This window comes from Hippocampus zosterae, chromosome 7 (genome assembly GCF_025434085.1).
Source record: "Hippocampus zosterae strain Florida chromosome 7, ASM2543408v3, whole genome shotgun sequence".
Classification (NCBI taxonomy): Eukaryota; Metazoa; Chordata; class Actinopteri; order Syngnathiformes; family Syngnathidae; genus Hippocampus; species Hippocampus zosterae.
The window spans coordinates 21,512,594-21,523,455 of record NC_067457.1 but is presented as its reverse complement, the minus strand read 5'-3'; the positions used below and the strand labels follow the sequence as shown (position 1 = coordinate 21,523,455).

At 41.9% G+C, this 10,862-nt stretch overlaps 1 protein-coding gene across 1 annotated transcript in view; it reads right to left on the bottom strand.

The window, feature by feature from the left end:
- Positions 1–738: 738 nt before the first annotated feature.
- ext1b (exostosin glycosyltransferase 1b) overlaps positions 739–10,862 on the bottom strand; it is an 84,593-nt gene continuing 74,469 nt past the window's right edge. Inside the window, exons 9-11 of the mRNA XM_052071547.1 lie at positions 9,509–9,669; positions 8,309–8,480; positions 739–4,333 (exon numbers count right to left, since the gene is read on the bottom strand). Coding sequence (XP_051927507.1) covers positions 4,148–4,333; positions 8,309–8,480; positions 9,509–9,669 — 519 coding nt within the window. The 3' untranslated portion in view covers positions 739–4,147. The remainder of the gene's footprint in view (positions 4,334–8,308; positions 8,481–9,508; positions 9,670–10,862) is intronic.

The window sequence follows — 10,862 nt, the reverse complement described above, 5'->3', positions numbered from 1 at the left end:
AAATTGCATTGGACCGTTTTGAAAAGTTGACACCTTCTAATATGGGGAAAAATGTTTCGACTTACAAAAGTGGGCACGGAACCATCTTGACTTCAAAGCTCACTCATTTTCTAAAGGCGATCTATCCATTTTGGAGAAAATTTAAGACTTTTATAGTCGTGAAAATACGGTATATAAACTATAACAGAGCATGACAAAACGACCCGCAAACCTGTTGTAAAAATCAACTAAAACTAACAGCGGTTGAGCAAAAAAAAAAAAAAAAAAGTTTAAAAAAAATCACTCCAATTACAAATCGTAAACTGTAATCACACTGTTCCAAACTGAATGAAAGTGTCTAAAAGATTTTGAGCGGACTGTTGACTTATATTTGTACTGCTAGTGTTGTCACTTCTGTCTATCCCATCTCAAAACCTCTTTCCGCCCGACTCCAATAAAGGTCCATCAAAGTATAAATAACCACAGAGGGAGTATATAAAACTCCCCTGGTGCGCTGAAAAACTGTTCCGGCATATAAAAAAACAAACAAACAAAAAAAAAAGGCATCATCCATTCTGCAAGAAAAATAGTCCACCTCCACTTAACTACAGTTAAAGTTTTTATGTCGGTGACAGTTAAACCTTAGACCTGAACGTAATTCCATATCAAATTCCCAGATAACCTTTCAAACCGTGAGGGGGCGGAACACCAAAAACGCACGCGTGGAAGTCGGGCGAGTGAAGCAGCAAGACGCAGGCGTTGTCAAATGAGTTTCTTTTATTTATAAATCATCCTTACAAAAATCATCGTGAGTCTATCTCATTTTGCGACCCTCTATAAAAGTCTTTTACATAATAGGAGGAGGAGGGGGAGGGGGAGAGGAGAAGGCAGCGGGACAGACGCGCGATTTGACCTCACGTTATCAGCTTCTGGCGGATCACGCCATCGCGGTCGGTGATGATAAATAATCTGAAACATAGTTGGGTCATGGTAGTGGTGTGCAAACACAAGGGGGGGGGGGGGTGGGGGGGTTGTGACATGACAGCAGACGCTCCTCGGCAGTGCAAGAACTCGCGTTCACAAAAGGCACAAATGAAGACAAACGCCAATAGTCTGGCTCGTTTTTTTAGGTGAGCGGGGGGTGATTTGGATGGACCCTCCCTTCCACCAAGCATCGAAGATGCATTTTCTAACACAGCTGCTAACACTGCTTCTCATTCTCCGCCCTAATTTGTGAATTGGGCCTTTTTGCAATTTGACTCCCGCCGAGAGACAAGATGTGCGCACCCCGATCCAATTTAAGATCAATGGCGTATGTGATCATCAATGTTAAAACCTCTTCCAAATGTTGCACGTTTGTACAGGCGGGACGCCAGTGGATGTTTCCCAGGGGGTTAAAAAAAAAAACAACAAAACAAAACTTTGTCGAGTGAAACTTAAGTTGTTGTTATTGGCGTGTGAACATGAAACTGAATAAATACTTTAACTCCCCTTAGCAATGCAGGCTCATCCGAACATGACACCTTATAGTCTAAACAGTCCTGTTTACAGAAAAAAATAAATATGTTTAATGTACAGTGCAGGGAATTATTGGCAGAGTTGCAGGATGTGCATTTTGGGGGCGGGGTTGGTGGGATCTGTGACAATTACTCAACCAATAAGACATTTTTTTTTTTTAAAAGGTTCAACGTGAATTTGAAACAAATGAGAAACAGATGCTTTAAAAAAAAAGTGCTGTCAATGAAGCCTTCTGCCACAAACAAATCAGGGGAATACAGAGCGAGAGAGAGAGAATGTCATGCAGCAAAAGAGGCGTCAACTACATTGCAAACATTTGTACAGTGGAACCTCAAAATTCCAATTCGATGTAGAATTTTGAAACTGTAAAAAAAACAAACAAAAAAAAAACCCTTGTGACAGGTCGCCATGATTAACAAATCCATTCATTTTCTAATTACCCTTATGAGGGTCCCGGGTACGTGCTGGAGCCAAGCCCAGCTGTCTTCGGGCAGTAGGCGGGGGTACACCCCGAAGTGGTTGCCAGCCGATCGCGGGGCAGACGGGGACATAAAACCATTCACGCTCGCACTTAAGGACAATTTAGAGCAGGGACGCCCAATACGTCGATGGCGATTGACCGGTAGCTCACCAAATGGTCCCAAGTCACTTGCAGCTTGTGATCAGAGCAATCGCGCTATTTCTTTTATTGTTGTTAATGTTCTCCTTCAAAGTTTGTTTCATGTACAATTCAGCGAGGGCACTGGCGAAGAAATGCGACACGTGAGCTGCGATCGTGAACACGCCGCAATAAGTGCGCCCCACGCCCCCGCCTCAGGTCTCTACTACGGTAGGCGGTGATTTCCTTTTCACAATCTGTGTCTACTTTATTTTTCTGTTTCGTTCATCTTAGGGGCCGTTTTGGCTGTTGCTCATCAAGGCGCGCACGCGGATAACGGGTCGATCGCGGCAGGGCGGTTGATCGAAAAAGTAGACCTGGAGTAACTCTACTTCCTTCAACTTGTATACGATATTGTCGATTTCGATACTCATAAACTCATGAAATCATGAACTCTCCGAATTATAATGAGTGCTTTGGCGCCCTCTGGTAGCAGCTTGGTAGCAAGCAACTATGTTGAGGTGAGGAGTTTCGTTTCGTAATCGGCTTGTGTCATCTGTCGGAAATTACAGAGCGTTTTGGGTCAACGTCAAATGGCGTGCGAATTTTTCACTCGCTCTCCTTTTTTTAACGCTCAAACGGCAGTGGCCCAACGGTTGTTAAAAACGTTCTGACGTAGCGCAAGTCTTTTTATTTCCATCGGGAAAGCGTTATGGTTCCACTGTACTTGAACTTGCTCTTCATTTAGCTCCTATTTTCTTTTGCGTTTGATGTGACAGTGTAGCGATTACACTCGATCGCGTCAGCATGACCTCATCATGGCACTGTTGCATTTCTTGTATTTTTTTTTTTTAAACTAACACAGCAAAATGAAAAAAAAAAAGGCAGTGAGTGATTCACAGCTTTGGCTGAATGCGAGCCCGACAGATAGGCCGCGAAAAGCACGTTTCGTTCATTCAAGTGTCCGAGCGGACTTCCGATCTCATCGCTCGAAAACGATCAACTCAGGAGCGGCTGCCGATGAAGGTGCAAACCGTCAGCCTGTTTGATGTCGGTACAAAATCGACGTTGTGGATAGATGCCGCTAATGCTAATTATACATTTTAAAGGTGCAACTCGGCCTCGTTAAACTAATCCAGGCAGCGACAATGTGCAATAAATAATTCTGAAGGCAGACCTGATGTCAACATGGCACTCTCAGGAAATGATGGCCCGGCAAGGATGCCGTTTACATTTCAGGCCAACGGAGCAGAATGCTCACGGCAGTTGGGCAGTTGATCATTTTGGGTTTTACTCCGGTTCTCCCAAAATGTTCTTTATTTTTTGCTCATCTGCGAAGAATGAGGCAAATGAGTTCAGACTTAGAGTTGGATGTGCCATCTCTCACGCAGCCTCTCACACACTCACTCACTCACTCTGAGAAAATTAAAACACAATTACACTAAGGCGACAATTAGCTCAGAAATAAATGAAACAGACTAGAAAAGCAAAACAAAACAGAGACTTTGGGTCGTTAATAGCGGGGAACATGAGGAAATGTCATTCTGATTGCGATATAGCGACGTTAATTTCCGTAAAAGCAAAAAAAAAAAAAAAGGGCGATTCTCTGAATTCCAACCCTCTCTGAGACATCTGATTGGTAAAATTAAATAAAAAACATCAAATCAGGTGATGAAGCAGTGTTGGGGGCGGCGGGATTGTAGTAGGGTCAGGGTGAGAGTACGTCAGGTCATCGTGTCCTGATGGATTGCTTGGTGGAACCGGGGTGGGGCGGGGTTTGCGGCGAGCAGTGTTATCAGAAATGCCCCCCTCCCCCTCCAGTAACTTCTCTTATTGGGACCTGCTGGGTGAGCAGGACAGTCAGTGTCATCCACCAAAAAAATAAAAAATAAAAATTCTATCCAAGAGTTGTTGTCAGCAGTGTGTGCAAACCACTCTTCCGTATGTCCATATTCTTATCGGCGTTTGTTCACATCAGCAACACGGCAGAGCGTCGTCGCTTCCCTGCCCCCCACCCTCACGCCTCCCCCGGCGTTGGGGGTGCCGGTCCTGTCAGAGCCTCTCGATGTCCCTGTATTTCTTGCGAAGGATGGACACCTGGTCCTTGAAAAGGACCGGATCCAGTCTCATCTGGGAGCGGATCAGCGGCATGGCGCCAAACCAGCTGGCAAACTTGTTCATGCACGTTTGCCGCTGAGCGAAGTGGTCCGGGTCGGCCCAGCGAGATGCCCTCGAAGACTAAGGGGGTGGGGGGGAAGCAAAACGGTCAAATTAACGCTCAAGAGCAACATGCGGTTTTTCCAAGTCTTACATCGCATGGTTTGTCAGGAAACAAAACCCTCTAAATGCTTTACTATATACTTATTGTATATTACTGTATACAGTGCACTCCGCTTAATAGAACACCATTGGGCCGAAGCGCTTCTGTTCTACTAAGCGGGGTTTCTATTAACCGGAGACACTTTATTAGGTACACCTTCAGACACGTCGACGACCAAGTTATGCACACAGAAAAACCCCTGCTGACGAGTTAGAAGAGATATTTCGACTGTGGACGTCCATATCTTTAATCAAACAACAACTTTAATCAACTTCAGCAAAACATCTCAAATCACGAGAAAAATTTCGTTACTTTTGTCTGGAAACAGGAGTCCGTAATTTTGCGGTTGACTTCCCTCTCAATGCGCTGGATAAGAGGGAAGTCCTGGAAACCGCGGGCGTACCTTCTGAGAATCCGGCAATGCATCGTATCGTCTGAGTATGTCCTTCTTATCCGCAGGTGATAGCCCTCGTCTCTTGAATGAAGTTGAAGCCATTGTGACGTGCGTGTGTCTATGTGTGGAGTGACGCGTGCTACCTGTTACTGTATATGGCTAGAACTACCGCGTTTTCTCGCGATAGTGGTACAGTATCGCGATAGCTACACTTCGTCTCTCTCTCGTCTCTTGAATGAAGTTGAAGCCATTGTGACGTGCGTGTGTCTGTGTGGAGTGACGCGTACTACCTGTTACTGTATACGGCTAGAACTACCGCGTTTTCTCGCGATAGTGGTACAGTATCGCGATAGCTACACTTCGAAAACCACTAGTTTACAATGTTCATTGCTTACGGCCTGTTCTATTAAGCGGAGATCTGTTCTACTAAGCGGAGTATCTTTATAGGAAATTGCATTAGGCAAATCTGTTCCAGAGCCTTTTGCTCTATTAAGCGGATTACTCTATTAACCGGTGTTCTATTAAGCGGAGTGCACTGTAGTAAGTTTTTTATTTTTTAATGTCCAAGTATAGTAAGGCGTTTTTTAACTGAAAAAAACTGACCGTGTATAGTCAGGCGTTTTTAGCTAAAAAAAAATTACCCTGTATAGTAAGGCATTTTTAGCTAAAAAAAAAACGACAGTATAGTAAGGCGTTTTTAGCCCGAAAAAAACCGACCATGTATAGTAAGGCGTTTTTAGCCCGAAAAAAACGACCCTGTATAGTAAGGCGTTTTTAGCCCGAAAAAAACGACCATGTATAGTAAGGCGTTTTTAGCCCGAAAAAAACCACATAGTATACTAATGTATAGTATACATGTATACTAAGGCGTTGTTAGCCCGAAAAAAAGACCATTATAGTAAGGCGTTTTTTGTTGAAAAAAAACTACCATGTATAGTAAGGCGTTTTTAATCGAAAAAAAAAACGACTATGTAGAGTAAGGCGTTTTTATAGTAAGGCGTTTTTCGCCCGAAAAAAACCCGACCATGTATAGTAAGACGTTTTTAGCCCGAAAAAAAACAACATAGATAAAACGACATAGTATAGTAAGGCGTTTTTAGCTCGAAAATAACGACCATGTAAGGCGTTTGTAGCCGAAAACAACGACCATGTCTAGTAAGGCCTTTTCACCCCCCAAAAATGACCATGTATAGGAAGGCGTTTTTAGCCGAAAAAAACAACCATGTATAGTAAGGCGTTTTTAGCCGGAAAAAACGACCATCTATCGTAAGGTGTTTTTAGCCGAAAAAAAGGACCATATGTATAGTAAGCCATTTTTAGCCGAAAAAAAACGACCATGTAGAGTAAGGCGTTTCTCGCCGAAAAAAAAACGACCATGTATAGTAAGGTGTTTTTAGCCGAAAAAAAAGCCCATGTATCGTAAGGCGTTCTCGCGGAAAAAAACGACCATGTATAGTAAGGCATTTTTAGCCGAAAAAAACGACCATGTATAGTAAGGCGCTTTTAGCCGAAAAAAACGACCATGTATAGTAAGGCGTTTTGGGCCGAAAAAGAACGACCATGTATAGTAAGGTGTTTTTAGCCGAAAAAAAAGCCCATGTATCGGAAGGCGTTTCTGGCGGAAAAAAACGACCATGTATAGTAAGGCATTTTTAGCCGAAAAAAACGACCATGTATAGTAAGGCGTTTCTCGCCGAAAAAAAACGACCATGTATAGTAAGGTGTTTTTAGCCGACAAAAACGACCATGTATAATAAGGCATTTTTAGCCCTTAAAAAACGACCATGTATAGTAAGGCGTTTTTAGCCCTTAAAAAACAACCATGTATATTAAGGCGTTTTTTGTCGAAAAAAACGACCATGTATAGTAAGGCTTTTGTAGCCTAAAAAAACAACCATATATAGTAAGGCGTTTTTTGCTTAAAAAAACGACCATGTATAGTAAGGCATTTTTAGCCGAAAAAAACGACCATGTATAGTAAGGCGCTTTTAGCCGAAAAAAACGACCATGTATAGTAAGGCGTTTTGGGCCGAAAAAGAACGACCATGTATAGTAAGGTGTTTTTAGCCGAAAAAAAAGCCCATGTATCGGAAGGCGTTTCTGGCGGAAAAAAACGACCATGTATAGTAAGGCATTTTTAGCCGAAAAAAACGACCATGTATAGTAAGGCGTTTCTCGCCGAAAAAAAACGACCATGTATAGTAAGGTGTTTTTAGCCGACAAAAACGACCATGTATAATAAGGCATTTTTAGCCCTTAAAAAACGACCATGTATAGTAAGGCGTTTTTAGCCCTTAAAAAACAACCATGTATATTAAGGCGTTTTTTGTCGAAAAAAACGACCATGTATAGTAAGGCTTTTGTAGCCTAAAAAAACAACCATATATAGTAAGGCGTTTTTTGCTTAAAAAAACGACCATGTATAGTAAGGCGTTTTGAGACGAAAAAAACGACCATGGTAAGGCGTTTTGAGACGAAAAAAACAACCATGTATAGTAAGGCGTTTCGAGACGAAAAAAACAACCATGTATAGTAAGGCGTTTTTAGCCGAAAAAAACCGACCATGTATAGAAAGGTGTTTTTAGCCGGAAAAAAACGACCATGTATAGTAAGGTGTTTTTAGCCGACAAAAACGACCATGTATAATAAGGCATTTTTAGCCCTTAAAAAACGACCATGTATAGTAAGGCGTTTTTAGCCCTTAAAAAACAACCATGTATATTAAGGCGTTTTTTGCTTTAAAAAACGACCATGTATAGTAAGGCGTTTTGAGACGAAAAAAAACGACCATGTATAGTAAGGCGTTTTGAGACGAAAAAAACAACCATGTATAGTAAGGCGTTTTTAGCCGAAAAAAAAACGACCATGTATAGAAACGTGTTTTTAGCCTGAAAAAAACGACCATGTATAGTAAGGCGTTTTTAGCCCTTAAAAAACAACCATGTATATATAGTAAGGCGTTTTTAGCCCCCCCCCCCAAAAAAACGACCATAAGGCATTTTTCAACGAAAACAAAAACTACCATGTATAGTAAGGCGTTTTTAGCACAAAAAACCCCCAACTTTGTATAGTAAGGCATTTTTAGCTGAAAAAAACCCGACCATGTGTAGCAAAGGGTTTTTAGCCGAAAAATATACGTCCATGTATAGTAAGGCGTTTTTAGCCCCCCCCCAAAAAAACTACCATAAGGCATTTTTCAACGAAAAACAAAAACGACCATGTATAGTAAGGCGTTTTTAGTCCAAAAAAACCCCAACAACTTTGTATAGTAAGGCGTTTTTAGCTGAAAAAAAACGACCATGTATAGTCAGGCGTTTTTAAGCACAAAAAACGACAACTATGATTCGGCTTTTGTTTTTTTTAAAATGCGCATGTATTATAGCAAGCCATTTTTTAAAAAACAATGAAAAGTAAGTTGGTCCCACCCGAAACGACCATATAAGCCCGACACGTTCGAAGTGACACCAAACCAAATATGGGAGAAGTGCTGCAGCCTCACCTGTCCCATCATGGTCTCCTTGTACTGTTTCTTCTGGGTGACCTTAATCGGTGGGAGCTTGGTGACGGCCGAGACCAGGAAGTTCATCAGGATGTCCTCACAGTTGGCCAGCGTGTCCACCATACTCTTCAAACCCGAGGGCAGGTAGTTGGTGTACAGGTAGTGGTAATACCTGCAAGACGTGGCACAACGGCGTCTCACCCGTGAGCTTTTGTATCACTCAACGCCTTTGCAACAGACACCGAAGACTGTTTACGTTATCCCTCTTTTCCAAACTATTCATAACAATGAAATGCAAGGGCAATATTGGTATATGTAATAAAACACTGAGGTGATTATAGATTCATAAGATTTTCGCCGCCGTAATGGTCCTCTGAGGAAATCATAATGCGGCCCGTGATAAAAATGGATTTGACACCCCTGCCGTGCTTGGTTCAATAAAGGCGCACTAAAGACAAAGCAAGCAAAAAAAAGGGTGACGGGGGAAAGGGAAATAAGCTTAAATTAAATTATGCAAATGATGTGAAAATGATGCTGAAAATATTGACAAATCCGAGCGGTGTGCAAATGAAATGAGCAATGGCGTTAACAATATGAGACAATAAAGACGCAACAAATTCTGCTTGTGTGTTTTATTTATGTCTACCGTGAGCTGTTTTGCATCCCTTGCTCCGCTTCAGGACGACGAGAGTATGAGACAGTGCAGTTTTACGGCCCTACTTTGCAAGTTTTGACTGGGTAAACAATGACTTGTTTCGAAAAAGCCCTCATTTGACATTTGACTTGATCACGTGTCACCGGCCTGCAGACGACCAGCACTTGTCAACGATGCGGTTGTTTTTTTCCCACCAGTGCAATAAAGCTGAGAGAGATGAGAAGAAAAACATTGTCATCATTTTTATCGGCTCTCTATTGATATCGTAATTAAAACTAGCGTCTTGTCACTCTATTTCAGCCCACGACATTTTTTCCAGGTTGTGGATTCAATGACGTGGGACGGCGGCTGTTTCGGCAACTTCCAGGAAGGCTGTTTGCCTGCCTTCCAGATTTATGACCAGAGCTCGGTGAAGCCATACTCAGACATGGAAGCAATAACGTCGAAACCGTGGCGGTGTAATATGTGCTTCAGGGACAACGACGGATTCTTTTTTGAGATGGGAGCAAAGTGACCCTAGGGAATAAAATTGCGGCGCGCCGCACCTGTGGTAGATGGCGGCGCCCGTCAGCACCATCGAGTAGTCATTGGTCCACTTGGAGGTGTAACCCCAGCGCTCCTTGTTGCCGTCCCAGAAGTGGCTGCGTGCCGGATAGCCGACGATTCGCTCGGGAAAACTCTGCCACACGGTGAAGGCAAAATCCACCTGGACACGGATAATAACATTTGAATGCAAACAAGTGCCGATAATCAACTATTTCATTGCAATGAAGTGGAAACGTTTTTTTCCTTCCCCATAGTTCAATGTATTTCTCAACCAAATTCACACAAGCTAAAAACGCCTTACTATGTCGTTTTTTTCAGGCTAAAAGCACCTTACTATACTATGTCATTTTTTTCAGGCCAAAAACGCCTTGCTATACATGGTTGTTTTTTTTCGTCTAAAAATGGCTTACTATACATGGTTGTTTTTTTTATAGCTAAAATTGGCTGACTATACTGTCATTTTTTTCGAGCTAAAAACGCCTTACTAAACTATGTCATTTTTTTTTCAGGCTAAAAACGCCTTACAATACATGGTCGTTTTTTTCGGCTAAAAACGCCTTACTATACTATGTCGTTTTTTTCGGGCTAAAAACTTTACTATACTGTCGTTTTTTTCGGGCTAAACACGTCTTACTATACTATGCCGTTTTTTCGAGCTAAAAACGCCTCACTATACATGGTCGTTTTTTTGGGGGCTAAAAACGCCTTCCTATACATGGTAGTTTTTTGTCGGCTAAAAACGCCTTACTATACTATGTCGTTTTTTTCGAGCTAAAAACGCTTTACTATATACTATGTCGTTTTTTTAGAGCTAAAAATGCCTTATTATACTATATAGTTTTTTTGGGGGCTAAAAACGCCTTACTATATATGGTCGTTTTTTTCGAGCTAAAAACGCCTTACTATACTATATTGTTTTTTTTTCGGGCTAAAAACGCCTTACTATACATGGTCGTTTTTTTGGGGCTAAAAATGCCTTACTACACATGGTCGTTATTTTCGAGCTAAAAACGCCTTCCTATACATGGTCATTTTTTTCGGCAAAAAACGCCTTCCTATACATGGTCGTTTTTTTCGGGCAAAACAAGCATTACCATACATGGTCGTTTTTTTCGGCTAAAAACGCCTTACTATACATGGTCGTTTTTTGGGGGGTTAAAAACGCCTTACTATACATGGTCATTTTTTTCGAGCTAAAAACGCCTGACTATCCTATGTCGTTTTTTTGGGGCTGAAAATGCCTTAGTATATATACTATGCCGTTTTTTTCGGGCTAAAATCGCCTTACAATACATGGTCGTTTTTTTCGAGCTAAAAACGCCTTACTATATACTATGTCATTTTTTCCGGGCT